Below are 21,948 nucleotides of genomic sequence, written 5' to 3' on the forward strand. Positions count from 1 at the left end.
AATCGTAAAAATAAAACTAAATCCATATCCAAACTCTTTAAAATTTTATAGTCATGTCCAATATATTCCAAACCACAATAACCAACTCAAGTATCCATTAAAAAAAACCAAGAAACCAGTTAAAAACAATCCGAAACACATAGTGGAAAAAATAGCACGTGTTTCCACTATGAAGACTAGCAATTGACTGTATTTAGATAACTTGTAACTGAATAACATAACAACCGTTTACAATAAACTGAGATAAAGGAATGACATCATCAGTGACATCTAAATACGATTCCTTGATCAAAACACAGTGTAAAACTTAACACTTTATTTAAATGCAGTGTAAATAAAGTTTATAACTAAAAGAATTAAAATTTTTTTTTTTGATGATGGGCATCGGGTGCTTTTTTGCCATTTTGCCCTATGAGAATGGAAATTTGTAGTGCATGAGAAATGCCATGTCTGACAGGGATTTGAGCCCAGGACCTCCGCATGAAAAGCTGAGACACTACCACTCCACTACAGAGATCGGCAATTAAAGTATTAAAATTTATTATACAAAAATTAACATCTACAATAGTTGTATCTGTATATATGTGTTTGTCAAAATCCATTAGAATGTCATTGTGGAAATTTTTTAAGATTTGATTTTTTATTGATTGGACCAAAATGTATTATCTAGGGTGCACAAATTGCGGGTGTAACATATATCTACTTTTTAAACGAATGTTTGATTAGACTTACTAAATAATAATGCGAGTTATATGCTTTTCTTCTAGAAAAAATATGCATTCAGTTTATTATACAAAAGCATATAACTTTTTTGACCATAATTTTAACTGAATATAATACTTGTAGTTAGAAAACAAATTAGTGTATTCTTACCTTGACATTAACATTTTCTTTTGCTGATTTTTCAAAGAATTCAATACCAAGTTGTTTACCTCTTTCAAATGATATAACTCTTTCATCTTCCATGTCACACTTATTATCTACAAGTATTACTTGTGTGTTATCCCACGAATAAGTTTTTATCTGCGTTACCCTGAAAATAAACAGAATCTCTAAGATTTATTATGAAACTTTAATAATTAAACTATAAGAAATTCAGTACGATATACAAAATATGAATTCTTCTCAAAACTTTCTTTGAAACTTTTCCATTTGCAGGCTGCAATTTCTATAAGTGAAAATGTGAGCGCACCTTTTAGTTTTAATTGTTGAACTGCACATCATACAACAAAGTTTATTACTGCCAGCTTGAGCTAGTTCTTCTTTTTTTTTATTGTTTCAATTCTTAAATGTGGTACTACTTTATTCTCTGTTGGGTAGTGGTAGTATTTTTGTCTTTCTTCTGAAAAGTTCTGGCTTGGCATTTTTCACACGCTACAGAATTCTTTTCTAATTCACCATAAAAAAAAGGAGTAAAGTAACCGTCTGTTACAACTCTATGAAGAGATTAATAAATATGACTAAGTATAAACATAAATTTAAGTAATTTAAATCACAGTATTTGTTGAAGGCTGTCTTTCCTTTCTCTATTCTTCAAACAGATCCCCCTTAAATCAGTAATGCTCCAAGTGTCATCCATTCCATTTTCAGCAACTAAAACATCTTTTTGAAAACTTTCCACGCCTTTTTTTTGGAGATATTAGGAAGATAGTATAATTAATTGGTATCTATTCTTGTTAACGTTTCAGATGTGTATTGTTATTTATGATATATTATGTTTTTCATCAGGATGATTACGGAGAGCAATTTTAAAAATAAAACATTCTGTTAGATGTTGTTAATTTCTGAATATATTTAAACACTGAAAAACTTTATACATGACATATATATATTTGCTTTATATATAGTAGCTTTTTGAACAACTGCAAAAGAAAGTAATAAAAAATGATTTGATACTATATAATAAAGCCATATATGGAGAACATAGCAGCAAAATATTAGTGCAAAGTAAAAAAATTTAAGTCAGAGTACATCTGAAAATGTAACTGTATTACCATATTTGAGATGTTAATTTTAAGTAACTAAAATTACTTTATATCCTTTAATATTATAATTTCAATGAGCATGATTAACAGTCAAATTTAATTTACTAATAAAGTTTGAAAATTTTCAATCTGTATTTCTACAGACAAGTGAAACTGCTTTTGACCATCGGGTACCCAGGGTATTTATTAAATCGGGTAATTCTGGAAGAATCCGATTTAATATTTATTAGTTCTCTTCTAATATCATTAAATGAATTTTATTAAAATGTTTCCTTATAAGAGAAATAAACGAGTTATTAATTTTTACGTGAGATATGTTAAATTTGGTAACGGTTAATGAAATATCACCAGAATCTCTAGGAAAAATCTGTTGAAATTAATTTTTTAAATGGTTTACTAAGTCTTATCTAAATTGATTTTAAAAATGGTTTTTTTATTTGTTTTTCATAATTTAAATGCTGTCTAGTAAAAAAATAAAAAATATATATATATATATATTAATTTATCATTACTTTGATATTAGAACAGATATTAGTTTTAATGATGAAATTAAAAATAACTTCATTTATTTAAGGTACCACTATTAAGAATAAACTACTAGTAAAACTGACACAATGGAAGTTTCCTGAGATAAACCGTTCACACATGTACAAAGTTGTCACACAGTGACAATATGTTATTGAAAGAAGATATGTTAGTGAAAACGTAGTTTTCTGAAACTACGTTTTATAAAAATTCCCACCACTCAAAAGGCTATTCAGATTGACAAAAAAAACATTTTTACTGTATAATCTTATTCATTACGAATCGTTATGTGTTACATGTTTACCGATATCATTTGTCGGAAAAGATATTTAGAGACCTCAAATAAAAGTGACGTATTTATGACTACAAAATCCTTCTTTTTTTTGTGTGCCATATATCATAATTTATTATGTTTTTCAATACATTGGTATGTTACTAGTAAGATAAGCTATTTTTGTAAATAATAAATAAGTCCATAACCCTCATAGCAATTATAATACACAAATCACACACACACACATACACACAAGCACATTTCTGAGAAAAAAATCCCCAGTCTTGTAGCAAAGTATTAACCTAACTAGCAAAAAAAATTCATAACAAACAAACTTAATTTAGAATCTTCTATTTCAGAAGATTCTCAAATATATTGGGGCTAAATTAATACAAACACTTTCTAACTGAGAAAAAAATTGTAAAGAGATATATTTTTCTAAAGATCATTCAAAACATTTTAAATTGATAGTGTATTCTACTCTGTTTACATATCCCTTTCTTCATATAAATTTGCTGGGTTAGGTTATATTATACACAGTATGTCTGAAAAGTTCCCAAACTAAATTAAATAAAAATACAGATTTAAAGATAAATGAATTTACTCATATCAACCCTCTACATAGAACCGTTCTCTAGTTATTCATTCGATACAGCACCAGTAGAACCCATCAAACACTCTGGAGAAATCACTTTGTGGGATTGCCTTCAACTGCTTGGTGCAAGCCCTTTGGAAGGCTGGAATGTTGTTGAAAAAGCAGCCTTTCATCTTCAATTTGAATTTCAGGAACAGAAAATAGTCTGCTGGAGCAAAGTCGGGTGGGATAAGATGGTGATTTGATTTGCGGCGTAAACTGTTGCCATGTGTGCTGGGGTATTGCCGTACAAGAGTAACTGCCTGGATCCCAGTACTCAGGTTGGATTCGATGAATGTTATGCATCAGGCGTTTCATTACTTCCAAATAGAATTTAGAATTCACGGTTTGACCAGTTGGGACAAATTCATGATGAATCAGCCCCTTTGAATCAAAGAATGCAATCAACATATCGTTTTCACCCTTGATTTTTGCTGCCTGAATTTCGGCGCAGTCTTTGTACTCCAGGTGCAAGCAGTGGATTGATGCTTCGTTCACAGATCATACATGAAGCACCAGTTTTCATTCCCAGTTACAATTGTTTTCAAAAGATTCAGTTTGTTATTGGCAGTTTCAATGAAGTCTTGAGCGCAAGAAAGATGTACCTGTTTTTGTTCTTTGATCAAGAAGTGTGGAATGAAACAAGAGCACACTTTTCGGCGGTTGATTTTTTTCTGTTAGAATTGTATGTACCATGTCTTTACCGATGTTTAGCTCTTCTGCTATGGTCCAAAGGATAAGGTGAGATTGTTTGAGCAGGAGCGCACCCACTTTTGCAACGCTTTCATCACGGACAGCTGTTGATGGCCTCTCACTTTGTTCATCACCATCCAACAACTCTCTGCCACCTTTAAACCATTTTCACCACGTGTATGTTGTATTATGAGATGCAGATTCATCATCAAATGCTTGCTGTATCAAACAATAAGTATCAATAACAGATTTTTGAAGTCAAACACAAAATTTTTTCACGCTTCTATGTTCCATGTCGTGAGCTCACACAATATCATGTGAACACAACATACGCAGCCAAATGTAACTTGAGACTGGAGGGACGAAACGTGATGAAATTTTGTACATACACTTGTCAGACATTGTACTACATAGTTCCTTGGTTGTCTGAGAGATGGCACTACTTGTATCGACTACAGAAATTTAGTTTGGGAACTTTTCAGACATACTGTGTATTTAGCAGAATATATTGCATTTAGTGATTGTAGGATTTGTATTAACCATAAACTGTATATACACTCTGATAGTATCATTGCATATTACTTGTTAGTTTCTTTGAATTTAACTATTTCTGTTTGAAGTCTTTAGGATTTACTCTAAGAAAAATCAAAAAGAAATGCAGTCCCAAAGTATTCTTATCTTAAGCTACAGGATCTTATTTAAGTTAAATTATAGTAAACTGAAAGCATGTTAAGATATTTTCACCATATTCATTTGGTATGAGTACTTCAAGGACTTCCAACTTATGGTTAACTTAAAGAGTGTTGCCAAAAAGTATTCATATAGCACCATTTAAGCTTTTTGTAAACACAATAGAAATTGCTTTTTAAAAATTATTAAAAGACTTCAATGAAACAAAGATTTGATTGCATTATTAAGAGAAATTTAAAAATAATTTTATATGTATAAACAGGGAAATGGGAAAGTTTGAGATAATTAAATATTCTTTTACAAAAAAAAATTATTTTAAATAAATATATTTATAATATTTAAATAGGAAAAAGAATGTACAATTATGAATACATAATACACAAAATTTATTTTTTGAAGATCATATTTTGCAGCATTGCCTCTGTTTAGACATCTCTGAGACTGGTAAATAGCATGGTTTGACACAAAATTTCAACAATGTCATTCAGAGTGGTTTTTAGTACTTCTGTCGTAGCAGGTTGACTACTACATACATACTTTTAAGGTAACTACCACAAGAAAAAATCCTATACTGATAAATCAGGAGACCTAGGAGGTCAAGAAATGCCACCATTTCTTGAAATTATATGGTTGCCAAACAACTGATGTACAGCAGCCATTGATTATTGTGTGCGCGCGCGCACGCAATATGGACCATTGCGTGCGCGCACGCAATGGTGTGTGCACCCACCATACTTGCTGGATTTGGCTCGCTGTGACTTCCATTTCTTCCCTCATCTCAAAGGTAATCATTACATCACCACAATGAGGTGAAGGAACTGTGACTACTTGGATCCATGAAAGACCACCAGAATTTTTCAGTCACAGAATACAAAAACTTGTCACATGTTAAGAAAAGTGTATCAGTGTAAATGTAGATTATATTGAAAAATAAATACTTCATTTTGTAGCTAAGGTATTGTATTTTTATTCATTTTTTATTTCATTCCAATATCTGTTTTCATTCCCATGCTATGCATATATGTGCAAAATTTATCAGCTGAGCCTCATAGTTCTATTTAACCTGGATAATTGAAGATTAACTATTATTTTATATTTTGATGATATAGTCTAGGTGGTATCTGTTTTGGGTTGGATTTTTTCTATATGATTGCTAATTTTTGCTTTAATGCCTTCAGAATATCATCAGAAATGATTATTTCATTATGTGCTAGTTGAAAAAGGGTGCTTAAATTTTTATACACATACATACACACACACACACTATGCTTTTACGTGCTCACAGATTTTACGGTAACCCAATTGCTCGATAATATGGCCTACTCGTTCTTTAGATATGCGTAATTGAGTAATGATGCATTGCTGGGTGATTTGCTGGTCACTTTGAAGAAAATTGTCCACCTCCTTTCAATGTTTCTCGTCCATCACAGAAACTGGTTGTCCACTGTAAGGTGCGTCCTCAATTGTCACTTCACTCACGAAATTTCAACGCCCAACTATTCACAGTACTCCTGTCAACAGTTTCACTACCGTAAATGTTAAAAAATATTAGTATTGTATTTTTATTCATTTTTTATTTCATTCCAATATCTGTTTTCATTCCCATGCTATGCATATATGTGCAAAATTTATCAGCTGAGCCTCATAGTTCTATTTAACCTGGATAATTGAAGATTAACTATTATTATATTTTGATGATATAGTCTAGGTGGTATCTGTTTTGGGTTGGATTTTTTCTATATGATTGCTAATTTTTGCTTTAATGCCTTCAGAATATCATCAGAAATGATTATTTCATTATGTGCTAGTTGAAAAAGGGTGCTTAAATTTTTATACACATACATACACACACACACACTATGCTTTTACGTGCTCACAGATTTTACGGTAACCCAATTGCTCGATAATATGGCCTACTCGTTCTTTAGATATGCGTAATTGAGTAATGATGCATTGCTGGGTGATTTGCTGGTCACTTTGAAGAAAATTGTCCACCTCCTTTCAATGTTTCTCGTCCATCACAGAAACTGGTTGTCCACTGTAAGGTGCGTCCTCAATTGTCACTTCACTCACGAAATTTCAACGCCCAACTATTCACAGTACTCCTGTCAACAGTTTCACTACCGTAAATGTTAAAAAATATTAGTATTGTATTTTTATTCATTTTTTATTTCATTCCAATATCTGTTTTCATTCCCATGCTATGCATATATGTGCAAAATTTATCAGCTGAGCCTCATAGTTCTATTTAACCTGGATAATTGAAGATTAACTATTATTATATTTTGATGATATAGTCTAGGTGGTATCTGTTTTGGGTTGGATTTTTTCTATATGATTGCTAATTTTTGCTTTAATGCCTTCAGAATATCATCAGAAATGATTATTTCATTATGTGCTAGTTGAAAAAGGGTGCTTAAATTTTTATACACATACATACACACACACACACTATGCTTTTACGTGCTCACAGATTTTACGGTAACCCAATTGCTCGATAATATGGCCTACTCGTTCTTTAGATATGCGTAATTGAGTAATGATGCATTGCTGGGTGATTTGCTGGTCACTTTGAAGAAAATTGTCCACCTCCTTTCAATGTTTCTCGTCCATCACAGAAACTGGTTGTCCACTGTAAGGTGCGTCCTCAATTGTCACTTCACTCACGAAATTTCAACGCCCAACTATTCACAGTACTCCTGTCAACAGTTTCACTACCGTAAATGTTAAAAAATATTAGTATTGTATTTTTATTCATTTTTTATTTCATTCCAATATCTGTTTTCATTCCCATGCTATGCATATATGTGCAAAATTTATCAGCTGAGCCTCATAGTTCTATTTAACCTGGATAATTGAAGATTAACTATTATTATATTTTGATGATATAGTCTAGGTGGTATCTGTTTTGGGTTGGATTTTTTCTATATGATTGCTAATTTTTGCTTTAATGCCTTCAGAATATCATCAGAAATGATTATTTCATTATGTGCTAGTTGAAAAAGGGTGCTTAAATTTTTATACACATACATACACACACACACACTATGCTTTTACGTGCTCACAGATTTTACGGTAACCCAATTGCTCGATAATATGGCCTACTCGTTCTTTAGATATGCGTAATTGAGTAATGATGCATTGCTGGGTGATTTGCTGGTCACTTTGAAGAAAATTGTCCACCTCCTTTCAATGTTTCTCGTCCATCACAGAAACTGGTTGTCCACTGTAAGGTGCGTCCTCAATTGTCACTTCACTCACGAAATTTCAACGCCCAACTATTCACAGTACTCCTGTCAACAGTTTCACTACCGTAAATGTTAAAAAATATTCGTAGGATTCATATTTTCTGCTATTAAAAATTCTATCACTGTGTGTTGTTTTAACCATATTGACATTGGCCGTACTCAACTCCATTTTAACTGCTACTGAAAAAAAACTGGTAAACAGATTTCAATGCACTACTGTAGGTTTGTAGAGGGGGATTTTAGCTATTATATGCTGTCACACCCAACTCGACAGTATTTTTTGTCTCTGAGTAGCACGCTAGTGTGTAGAATTTATCAGCTGAATAAGTAGACTTGAATAAATAGGAAACCAAACTTTTGCATATTTTTTTTTATCAAACCTTGTAAATTTACCGCTGTGGAGATTAGTTCCTAAAATGTATAATTACTTAAACTAGTAAGCTGCAGAATGAATTTAAAATTGAGATTTGATGGTTTTTTTAAATTTTCCATGATTATGTAGAACTCTGGTAGAAATCACTTAAAATTACATTTATTTTAATTTGTGTTTGAATATATGTGATTCTTCAATTGCTGTGTTAGTTTAACAATATGGTTTTTTCATTAACCATTGTTTTTCTCATATTAACAGTTAGCCGTTTACCAAATTAAATAAAAAGATTATTTATTTTGTTTTCAACATGTTTTACCTATTGGTTACCATAGGTGTACTCTGTAAATAAAGTAATACCATTAAGTATTTTTTTATGTATTGGTTTTTTTATGATCAAGAAAGGAGATTTGTTCCTCCTATCCATGGACAATTAGGATAAATAAATTGCAACTTATTTAATTATTTTGATGTTCTATTAGATGCATTAATTGGCATTTGGAATTGATATCTCGATCTCAGTTTTCCTTCTTCATTGTTTATTCTACTGTAAAAGCTGTATGTGCATTTTAGTGCAAGATTGAATTGGAACAAATAAGAAAAATGTAAATTTATTTGTCTTTAATTTTTTATAAATAATTTAATCATATAAAATAATTTTTTAATAGTTTTACATCGTAAAGGTTTATTTTAATTTTGTTGTTTAGGAATTTCTAAATGGTTCCATGTTTCGAATTTCACTTCCTGAAGTTTGTTCTTCACCATTAGGTAAGAAATTTTTTGTTTTAATGTTAATAAATGCTATATGTATTTATTAATTTTTAGTAAAATAGTTTAGTGTGTATGATAATTAAACATAACAGTTAAAATAAATAATTAAATTACACACCACTTTAAAGTAGTACTATAAAATCAGTCCTATTTATCTGGGCATCTAGATTATCTAGGTTCAGGGTTATTTTATTAATGAAATTTTATTTTGTAGGATTATTTTATTAATGAAAACTCTGTTCTTTCCTAATTTTTTATTTATTATACTAAGTCAAAATTTTGAAGTAATTCAGAGAACATAACATCCCAAAATAAATAAAGTTGTATTTTACTGGCTCTACTATAAGTGATATAAAAAATTATACGTCAGAGATTTGTAGTAAATGTATACAGAAGGGCTACAAAGTGCAGCTCATGCAGAAAATAATACAAGGGGAAATGAGAAGATAAGTATCACAACTTTAGTTTTTATTTAGCAATTTATTTTTACAGAACTATTTAATGTTTGGAAAAATACTCTTTATGGTTAATATAATACTAATACTAATACTATACTATTACTATAATACTAATGTAGTATATATACATATTTTCTCATGCTGGCAGAACTTATTAATAATGCTAAGAGTATTACAAAAACTAAAATTATATAATCAGAACCTCTGATACATATATACACATTTTATATGAAATATAAACCACAAAAAACATAGTAATTACATAATCTAAACTTACCATATTAATTTCCAAGAACTAATTTTAGTGGAATCTCACATCTATATGAGGTCTGTTCAGAAAATAACTGAACATTTTTAATTGAACAGAGATATTTAGTGACATGCAGTTGGCAGCAATGAGTTTTGCCTAACCTACTCTGTAATCACATGTCCTTGGAATGTTGATATCTCGTTTAGTTTTCACGTTATTGTTATTTGAGCACAAGTGTTTAAGTGTTAGTAGCCACTTTTATAATGTGCGATTTCCAGGAGCAATGACACAATGTAAAATCAGCGTGAAACAGGAGAAAACTTCCAACTTTTGAAATAAGCTTACAAAGATGATGCTCTGAGTTGTATGCAATGTTACAAATGGTTTTCACGATTTAAAAGTGGTTGTCAGTTAATTGAAGATGACTCTCGATCAGGAAGGCCATAGACTTCCAATTGACGACACCTACATTCAAAAAATCAATGATCTGGTACATGCAAATTGCCGATTGATTGTCAGGAAACTTGCAGAAGAGATTACCATCTCAATTGGATCATGCCATGCCATTTTGACTGAAAAATTGAACATCCATCAAATTGCAACAAAGTTTGTTCCTTATTTGATAACTAAACAGCAGAAAGAACATTGAATGGACATTTGTCAAGCAACTTCTTGAACAAGCCAATGATGATGAAACATTCATGTAAAAGATCATAATGGGAATGAAAGCTGGGTTTATTGTTACGACATTGTGAAAAAAATTTGATCGGCTTGGCAAAGGACCTCCACATCCCAAGAAAGAACAACAGTCTTCATCCAATGTCAACGTGATGCTGTCTGTTTTCTTCGATTTTAATGGAATTCTGCATTTTGAAATCTTGTCTCAAGGTTAAACAGTTACCTGTAAATACTATCAAAGCTTTTCCAATGGTTACATGAAAAAATCCACAAAAACAGACCAGAGTTGTGACGAGACAACTCATAGTTCCTTTACCACAACAATACGCTTGCATACTCAGCTTTATCAATTCATCTATTTTGTGCCAAAAATCAGATGACTGTCCTCTCTCAGCCTTTTTACTTGCCAGACCTAGTTCCTTATGATTTTTCCTTATTTCTGAAATTAAAATCTGTGATGAAAGGATGCTGCTTTGAGACTATTGATGACATTAAAGTAAATTCATCATGGACCTCAAGAAGCTGTCCAGGACTGCTTTGCGAATTAGAAACATTGCTGGGAAAAGTGTTTGACTAGGGAAAGGAAGTACTTCGAAGGGGACAAGGACCAGTAATCTATAAAATTAAAAAAAAATTAAGTTTGATTATTTTCTGAACAGACTTTATATAGCCTAAATTTTAATTCAATAATAAATATAAATATTAATATTATTATTATTTAATAATCATATTATTAAATCTCTTTGGCTTACTTCATACAAAAGATGAAATGAAAATAGTATAAGGTATATTGCAGAAAAAAGTGGAGCTGAAGTGTTTATTTTACCACAGACATCACCGTTTGATGGTAGATCATTATTTGCAAGATGTGCTCTTTTCAGTCCAAGTAAAGAGCAAAGATCACGACTTACAATTTTATGATGACATGAATTGAGAAGTACTCCCAATCCTATAAAAAGAAAATGAAATAATACATTAACATTTTTATAATATACATTAAACTGTTAATTATTAAATTGATATTATATTTAGAATACTAAATATTTATTAATTTACATGATAGGCTATCATTTACGCAATTCTATCACACATTTACAATTTATTATTTTTATAGGTTTATCACTTAATTTTTATGTGTCAATAGTATTAACAAATAAAGTTATTTACTTACAAGGCTTTTCTTATTAGAAATGTTCTGAAATTTGATCACAATGCTAGATATGCTAGAACTTAAAATAATCTTTCTTTACACAATTCTTAATTTTAGAACTATAGTTTCAGGCATAATTTTATATTTCTACTAAGTACTATTATCTAAAAAAACAACAGTAACTGATTCAATGTAACACTCAATATAAATTATTTAAATTCTATGAAATTCTTACATAAATCTGTCTGGTTTATAATTTTATTATTATTGTCGGTTCATTACACTGATACCATTATAATCTTTCATACTCATTTTAATTATAAATAGTCTACTCTAAAATAATGAACAGATTCATGGTTTTGCATGTTAAATGAACAATACAGATTATTTTAATCACATTAACCTTGCTTCGGTAAAATTAAATTTATATTCAAAACATAAAAAAACAATATTTTTCCTAATAAATTTGAAGTTGCAAAGAGAATTCTTAATATCTTCACATATTAAAGTGATATAAGATTGATAAAAATTTTCAAACTCAGTCAAATTTACTGACGTACAATATATCAAGTATCACACACTAACAGTTTAATACAATTTTAGTTATAATTAAAATTCTAAATACAAAAACGTTTTGGGAAATTTTTGTACATAAGAATCAACAATTTCTGACCACTGACAATACCAAAGTATTTTGATTGCTTTAAATCAATTTAGAGATTCAATTTATAGGAAATCAAACTCTGAAAACAGACCAAATAAACACATAACTGAAAGTTTTTAAATCCCACTTTTATTAAGATCAGGTATCTTAAAACGAGTAGATTCCCATGTATTCCTATCATCCAGTTTCTGAATGAAAAAGTATGTTCTTCTACATAACTATTTCATAACCTGCAAAGTATAAGTTAGCAACTTTCCATGGAATATGTTACTGTAATAAGTAATTTAAATTTCATACATCGTGTGATCCATAATCGGCAGCTTGTTTTTTCTTTAGTATTTGTGTTGGTATATCGGGTATAGTACCAGAATTCTGTTGTAATACAAATAACCATAACAAGTAATTCAAGATTTCAGAACCTAAATTATAATTAAAATATCAGTGTTCAACTTATACAATGGGATTTTAAAATGTTCAATTTTTTAGTGTATGAAAAATAATAAATTAGTTTACTTTGTGTAACTTGATAAACACAATTATTCACAAAGAACTGTTTTACATGAGGAAGGGAAACATTAATTTGTTGTTTTTCAGTATCTATCCAAGTTTTTCTTAAGGGCTGTTACACACGTAAAGCAACTGATATCAAAATTTCCTTTATCAGAAACAATAACAATGATTACTGTATAACCAGTCTTTGTGGTGAGCAGAGTGAAGGTGTCACTTGTTGGGTTGAATATCACTTTTGGTGAGTTTGACATGCTGATAAATACGTTTACATTTGGGTCAATGAAGAAGGCACTAGGAATCTACTTAACTCCTCACTTTCCTAAGTAAGCCTGGCATGGGATGTTGTTGAAAATGGCTGGCATTTTTGGGTGTAGCTTGCGATTTATGTCAGGTCATGTTAACCAATTATGGCACTTAACATACATAAATGCTGCATGAATATTTGTTAAAAATAAAATAAAATTAATGAATAATTAATCAGTATTTTTATATAACATTATTATTTACATCTAAAGAATTATTTGTTCATTGATGTCTTTATAATAAATTTTCTGAATGAAGATTACTTCTTGCTGATTCCATTTTTTGGAATTCCTGAACTGAAAATGATCATAAATTTTAAAATCTGTCAATAGTAAGTAAACGGTGTGTGTAAAACTCAAAGACAAACAGGTAAAATAATTTTGGTGTTTGTGCAGCTATATCATGTGTCAAGTATGAAAAATCTTGCTACAATACATACCCTTTTTTTCCCTGTTTAGCCTCCGGGAATTACTGTTCAGGTATTACTTAAGAGAGGATGAATGAGGATTATATGCATGAATAAAGTAAATAAAGTGTAGTCTTGTACAGTCTAAATTTGACCACTTCTAAGTGGTTAATTGAAACCCAACCACCAAAGAACACCAGTATCCACGATCAAGTAATAAAATCCATAGCTGTAATACATATCCAGTTTTCTGTAACCCATTTGCTATACAACTATAATTCAGATCAACATGCTGACTTATATGCTGATATTTATATGTACATTAAAAAAAGAAATTGTGTGTATCAGGTTTAAACCCTTCTCACATTAACCAATTTAAAAAAAACATTCTTATAGCAAAACCTGTTTATTTTATATTTTAAATTCTTACTTCTATAATAATAATAATAATGCTTTTAAAAGGGCACACAAACTGACAAAATTTGAAAATGGAGGAATTCTTATCCTTTATTTTAAAAACAAGTAGTCATAAGTATGTGGTCAACAGCTGAAAACGACAAAACAATACAAAGTTTTTAGAGACTTTTTGTTATATGGAAGGTACTTTTTAGCTATATTCAAATTGTTAAGCTAATAATATAGATTTCTATCCTTTCTAATGGCGTGATTATCTTAACAACGTTAGTGATGTCGAATGGGTACACGAGTTCTTTTTTAAATTACATCGTGTACTCATAGAGGCACACTCTGTTTATTAGTAAAGTGCATCATGCACCCAATGGGGTATACGTTTTCACAGGTTTCTTATAGCACTTCTTTTTAGTCTGGCTATACTGTAGGTGTTTAAAATCATGCAACAGCATATTAGAAGTGTCATGAAAAGAACTATATAATACAATTTTACAAATAACTATTTTAATCAGGTTAATACTCCAAACTTTGCGTAATACAAATTCTAAATTAAAATTTTGTTAAGTTATAAAATGAAATACATTAAATGGTTTTTGTGGCACACCTAGCGACAGGCTCAGAGGAATAAGAGAGGTTTTGTACCCGTGCAGGTACATGATGCCCAGGAGTTATATATTCATAACAAAGTTGTGTCATGTATCCAACAGGATATGTTTTAAAAAATTTTTTTTAAAACATATAATTGGAGTTTTATTTCTTTGATATTATGCTTGTTTCGTGTATATATCATCAAATATAAACTAAAAAAGTAAAAAGAAAATTTTCAGATATTTGTAAGTATACATGTAAATACCTACAGCAAATAAAATGCCTATGCATTTTGGCAGCCGTAGTGGATGTGTTAAAAAGAGTAAAGTGTAATTTTATTTATTAAGTGATTCATATATTTTTACCGAACAAAATAGAAACAAATAGCTGCCATTCTTGTGCAGGAGAAAAATCTTGTGTACCAGGAGCATTTCATGCACCACACCACTTCACTCCTTTATAAAATGAATGAGAACAAATAGCATATGGACAAAAATGCCTTACAACAAATTTTTCACTTAAGTTATCCTGCTGTAAAAGAATTTAACTGTAATTATATAAAATAAAATAACATATGAAGATATTTTGTCCTGAGTAACATAATATCTCTAATCTGATGTTCCACGAAACATCAGAAGTAGTAGCATCCTTAACAGGTTGAGTGCTGTGAGAGACATATTTATCTCTCGAGGAACAAATCCAAGACTGATTATTCAAAAAAAAATTTTGGGTCATTTTTGCTGAATGTTTTTTTCTAAATATTTGAATTTGTTTTAAAGTAACAATTAATCAGAAATATGTAAAGTATTATTATTGTGTTTTTTGAACTATTTATAATCAAAAAAAGTTGAGAAATAAATTTAACCAAAATACGGTGTAGCACTCAACCTGTTAAAATTGAAAGTTTTGAAGTAAGATGATGTACCAGTTCAATGAATTGGTTCCTGTAGACCATCAGTTAAGAAGTCTGAGCACAGTTTATCGCATGCTCTTAGTTCTAATGACCAAAGCACTAATACTCTTTTAAACGCAAATAATAAAAAAATATAAATATATTCTTAAGTTTAAAAACACATATTATAATAAATTATTTTATTAAGTCCAAGAAACAAATAATATAACAAAACTAACAACAAATAATAACAATTATCATAAAATGATAATTATTCAAAAATGCATTTATACTTACAGGTAGATAAGCAGCATCTTTTGCAGGTAATGATGATACAGATCCAAGTATTACTTCAGGAAATCTTTGATTTGTCCATGAAATTTTTACACATATTAGCTTATTTCGAGAAGAAATAACAGAGAAATTTCTGATATAATATATCACAGCTGAGAAATACACGGCTAGCACTTGCCTCTCCATCATAGAAACTACAAAAAGACAATAATAAAACAACTAAATAAACACAAACTTGAATTTTTACTTTAACTGCATGAATTCCTAAGCATAATTGTTAATCTAGAAATAAATTATTTACATTATAATACATGTACTTTAGGAATTGAAATAATTTTTTCATATGATACTATGAAAAAATCTGACGCTAATCAAACTTGATCCATTACTTGCAATCTTTAAAATGTACAGAAATACCGACATACTATTACACTCATGAATGATTCTTTGAATCAATTTTCTTAAATAGCTATACTCTTCAATTTTGTAATATTTTATTATCATAACGCTTTTTCCACTTTACTAAAAATCATTGAGGCTAGAACCCTGTTGAATGGTTCTATTTTTTATACTTTATAGTTTGTTTATCTGATACATGAAAATAAGTCTGCAACACATATACAATGATACAACTTATAAACACAACTACTAGATAAATAAATAAAAAGTTAGTAGGTCGAAGGCTAACTTTTGCACGCATCAGGTACACTCTTGATCTAATAGATTACGGTTATTAGGAAATGTTATATCTTTGCAACCGATCTTCTGATTTTCAAAAATCAAACTGGATATTTGCTAGTATAATACAGAATCACGAAGGAATCATCAAACCAGAAAAATAATTAACTGATATACTCAGAAAAATCAAGTGACCTGTGCTACACCAAGATCAGCTTGAGCCTGGTGAGCTTCCGCAAACAATCTTTGTAGAGTTTGATGACAGTATAATTAGAGATAATGCTGTCAAGATCGGATTGAAGATCAAGCCCACTATTGTCGAATTTGATGCTTTAGGGAAACAGTACAAAGTGAAACGGTGTATGCTGCCACTAATATTGTGCTGGAATCTAAGCGGGCATAAACTACAAGGAACTACCCTAGATAGAGCTATCGTAAATCTGAGACTCACATCTTTGCCAAGGGCCACGCCTACAGCACTGAATCGCGTGAGATGATTGGAGAGTTTAGCCATTTGAATCCCAGAAAATTGCTGTATGATCCACATGATAAAAAGTCTCTCACAGAACTCAGTTGGGGGGCTCTGAATAGTAATTATTCTATATATTAAAGAGCTCCCCAACTGCATTTAAATATTTTCATCGGATAAAATATTTTAATCAATGCAAGCAAGACCTGATGAGAACTTAACCATTAGACAACCGTAAATCTCTGCTATTTCTACAAGAAAAATATATTTAAATAAATTAAAGCTGTCTGAAAGTTGACTGGTCACCAATTATTTTACTTAATTAAATACTGCATGTGATGTTTAGTCCTTTATGTCCATACCTTGTTTTCTTTATTTTAGTTCAATTTATTATTTTTTATTTTTTGGCAGTCACGTTATTTTAATTTTTATAATTGTTTTTATTATTTAATACTTTTTAGTGGTCATTAAGAAAAATTTACAATTCAAAAACTTATGGATATAATGTAATTAATGTATGGAGCCAATTGAGGAAACTGTAAACATTTCAATCTATTTATTTGATGATAAAAAGTCTCTTGTGACTTTTTATCATGCGGATCATACAAGGGATTCAAACAGGCTAAACTCTCTAACCGTCTCACGCGACACAATGCTACTTTGGCCTGCCCTTGGCAAAAATGTGAGTGCTCAAATATTCAGTTCTATCTAGTTCAGTCCCTTATAGGACAGTTCTATCTAGGGTAGTCCCTTATAGTTCAAGCACAGTCAGAGCCCAGCACTGCATACGCTGTTTCACTTTGCCCTGTCTCCCTAAAACATAAAATTCATCAATAGCGAGCTTGATCCTCAATCTAATGCCGACAGCATTACCTCTAATCATACTATCATCAAACTCTACAAAGACTGTTTGTGGGGCTCACCGGGTTCAAGTTGGTCTTGGTGTAGCATTAGCCACTTGATTTATCAGTGTACATTAGTTAATTTTTGTTTTGATTTAGTTCCATCGTGATTTTGTATTACACTAGCAAATATCCAGTTTGAATTTTGAAAATTACAAGATATAACATTTCCCAATAACCAAAATCTGTTAGATTGAGAGGGTACCTGATGCGTGCAAAAGTTAGCCTTTAACCTAACAAATACCCTGTTTGAATTTTGAAAATCAGAAGACTGTTTGCAGAGATATTATAATTCCATTGCACCACCCAAAACAGCACCCCATTTGTTACCAGCAGATTGATACCCTCACACAAGGTGCTCACATCATCTCATCACTTTAGCCTCACACGCAGTTTCCACAGGAAGCCCATTATTATTAAACAGAATTTTTTTAATTTATATATTTTAACATAAATAATTTTGTCCCCCTCTATGAATCATGAGACCTTGCCGTTGGTGAGGGGGCTTGAGTGCTCAGGGATACAGAGTAGCTGTGGACCGAAGGTGCAACCATATCGGAGAGGTATCTGTTGAGAGCCAGACTAAGGAATGATTCCTGAAAGAGGGCAGCAGCTCTTTCAGTAGTTCTTAGGGGCGTGAGTCACAATGACCTAAACGGCCATATCAACATCACTCAGTCCTCTGAGTACTGCGCAGCTGAAAGCAATGGGAAACTACAGCTGTTTTTTTTTTCCAAGAAAATGTGGCTCTCTGCATTTTCAAAAGCAATAATGGAGGCACCTTCCTTGGTAAAATATTATGGAGTTAAAATAGTCCTCCGTTCGGATCTCCGGGTGGGGACTAATAAGGAAGGGGTCACCAGGAAAGTAAAAAATAACATTCTACGAGTCGGAGCGTGGAATGTTAGAAGCTTAAAAAAGGTTGGTAGGGTAGAAAATTTAAAAAGGGAAATGGATAGGGTAAACGTGGATATAGTAGGAATTAGTGAGGTTCGGTGGGAAGAGGAAGGCGACTTTTGGTCGGGTGACTTTAGAGTAATTAACTCAGCGTCAAATAATGGGCAGGCAGGAGTAGGTTTCGTAATGAACAAGTACAAATGGAAGAGATAGAGTATTTCAAAATGCATAGCGATAGAGTCATTGTAATAAGGATAAAATCAAAACCTAAACCGACAACGATTGTTAACGTCTATATGCCTACAAGCGCCCATGATGATGATGAGGTAGAATGTGTATACGAAGAGATTGATGAAGCAATTAAACACGTAAAAGGAGATAAAAATTTAATAATAGTTGGAGATTGGAATGCAAGCATTGGAAAAGGCAAGGAAGGAAATATAGTGGGTGAATACGAGCTGGGCAAAAGGAATGAAAGAGGGGACCGACTTATAGAGTTTTGCACGAAGTATAATTTAATAATTGCCAACACCCAATTTAAAAATCATAATAGAAGAATATACACTTGGAAAAGGCCAGGCGATACTGCAAGGTATCAGATAGATTATATCATGGTTAAGCAAAGATTTAGAAATCAACTCGTTGACTGCAAAACTTACCCTGGAGCAGACATTGATAGAGACCATAATTTGGTGATAATGAAATGTAGATTGGGGTTTAAAAACCTGAAGAAAAGGTGTCAGATGAATCGGTGGAATTTAGAGAAGCTTGAGGAAGAGGAGGTAAAGAAGATTTTTGAGGAGGACATCGCAAGAGGTCTGAGTAAAAAAGATAAGGTAGAAAATGTAGAAGAAGAATGGGAGAATGTTAAAAAGGAAATTCTTAAATCAGCAGAAGCAAACTTAGGCGGAATAAAGAGAACCGGTAGAAAACCTTGGGTTTCAGACGATATATTGCAGCTGATGGATGAACGTAGAAAATATAAGAATGCTAGTGATGAAGAAAGTAAAAGGAACTATAGACAGTTAAGAAATGCTATAAACAGGAAGTGCAAACTAGCAAAAGAAGAGTGGATTAAAGAAAAGTGTTCAGAAGTGGAAAGAGAAATGAACATTGGTAAAATAGACATACATACAGGAAAGTTAAGGAAAATTTTGGGATACATAAATTAAAATCTAATAATGTGTTAAACAAAGATGGTACACCAATTTATAATATGAAAGGTAAAGTCGATAGGTGGGTGGAATATATTGAAGAGTTATACGGAGGAAATGAATTAGAAAATGGTGTTATAGAGGAAGAAGAGGAAGTTGAGGAGGATGAAATGGGAGAAACAATACTGAGATCTGAATTTAAGAGAGCATTAAAAGATTTAAATGCCAGAAAGGCTCCTGGAATAGACGGAATACCTGTAGAATTACTGCGCAGTGCAGGTGAGGAAGTGATTGATAGATTATACAAACTGGTGTGTAATTTTTATGAAAAAGGGGAATTTCCATCAGACTTCAAAAAAAGTGTTATAGTAATGATAGCAAAGAAAGCAGGGGCAGATAAATGTGAAGAATACAGAACAATTAGTTTAACTAGTCATGCATCAAAAATCTTAACTAGAATTCTATACAGAAGAATTGAGAGGAGAGTGGAGGAAGTGTTAGGAGAAGACCAATTTGGTTTCAGGAAAAGTATAGGGACAAGGGAAGCAATTTTAGGCCTCAGACTAATAGTAGAAGGAAGATTAAAGAAAAACAAACCAACATACTTGGCGTTTATAGACCTAGAAAAGGCATTCGATAACGTAGACTGGAATAACATGTTCAGCATTTTAAAAAAATTAGGGTTCAAATACAGAGATAGAAGAACAATTGCTAACATGTACAGGAACCAAACAGCAACAGTAACAATTGAAGAACATAAGAAAGAAGCCGTAATAAGAAAGGGAGTCTGACAAGGATGTTCCCTATCTCCATTACTTTTTAATCTTTACATGGAACTAGCAGTTAATGATGTTAAAGAACAATTTAGATTCGGAGTAACAGTACAAGGTGAAAAGATAAAGATGCTAGGATTTGCTGATGATATAGTAATTCTAGCCGAGAGTAAAAAGGATTTAGAGGAAACAATGAATGGCATAGATGAAGTCCTACGCAAGAACTATCGCATGAAAATAAACAAGAACAAAACAAAAGTAATGAAATGTAGTAGAGATAACAAAGATGGAGCACTGAATGTGAAAATAGGAGGAGAAAAGATTATGGAGGTAGAAGAATTTTGTTATTTGGGAAGTAGAATTACTAAAGATGGACGAAGCAGGAGCGATATAAAATGCCAAATAGCACAAGCTAAACGAGCCTTCAGTAAGAAATATAATTTGTTTACGTCAAAAATTAATTTAAATGTCAGGAAAAGATTTTTGAAAGTGTAGCTTTATATGGAAGTGAAACTTGGACAATCGGAGTATCTGAGAAGAAAAGATTAGAAGATTTTGAAATGTGGTGCTATAGGAGAATGTTAAAAATCAGATGGGTGGATAAAGTGACAAATGAAGAGGTATTGCGGCAAATAGATGAAGAAAGAAGCATTTGGAAAAATATAGTTAAAAGAAGAGACAGACTTATAGGCCACGTACTAAGGCATCCTGGAATAGTCGCTTTAATATTGGAAGGACAGGTAGAAGGGAAAAATTGTGTAGGCAGGCCACGTTTGGAATATGTAAATAAATTGTTAGGGATGTAGGATGTAGAGGGTATACTGAAATGAAACGACTAGCACTAGATAGGGAATCTCGGAGAGCTGCATCAAACCAGTCAAATGACGGAAGACAAAAAAAAAAAAACATAAATTTAATTCTATTATTTTTGTAATATTATCCATTCGATTGATTTGAATCATTCAGTTCATTAAAGTTTGTGCTTCACAGACAAATCTCCACTATTACAAATCTGGGTGACGATAACGTGAAAACATTTTTCAACCCCTCCAAAAGAAACTACTATATATATATTTGACACTCCCAATAATGTAAAGATTCCAACAGGGAGTCAGTCATATATCTAAACCGGTTCAGCCATTGAACTAATATGGTGGAACAAAGATACATACATACACCCTCACTATATTACACTCCTTTTTGGGCAGTCATGTAAAAACAAAGTTCTTTTCGATCTGGTTAAGATGGTAAACTGGATCCATAATGACCTGACAGTTCCAT

At 31.4% G+C, this 21,948-nt stretch overlaps 1 protein-coding gene across 7 annotated transcripts in view; it reads right to left on the reverse strand.

Annotated features, from left to right (window-relative positions):
• The window catches only part of LOC142331251 (ras-related protein Rab-3-like), a 113,930-nt gene that overhangs the window by 50,066 nt on the left and 41,916 nt on the right, over positions 1–21,948 (reverse strand). For all 7 annotated transcript variants that reach the window (XR_012757934.1, XR_012757937.1, XR_012757936.1 and 4 more), the window contains exons 3-5: positions 15,798–15,988; positions 11,329–11,525; positions 874–1,033 (exon numbers count right to left, since the gene is read on the reverse strand). Coding sequence is in view for 2 of the 7 variants with exons in the window: in XM_075377008.1 (XP_075233123.1) it covers positions 874–1,033; positions 11,329–11,333 (165 nt within the window). In the remaining 5 variants the exon portion in view is untranslated. The remainder of the gene's footprint in view (positions 1–873; positions 1,034–11,328; positions 11,526–15,797; positions 15,989–21,948) is intronic.

This window comes from Lycorma delicatula, chromosome 10, assembly GCF_047948215.1.
Source record: "Lycorma delicatula isolate Av1 chromosome 10, ASM4794821v1, whole genome shotgun sequence".
Taxonomy (NCBI): Eukaryota; Metazoa; Arthropoda; class Insecta; order Hemiptera; family Fulgoridae; genus Lycorma; species Lycorma delicatula.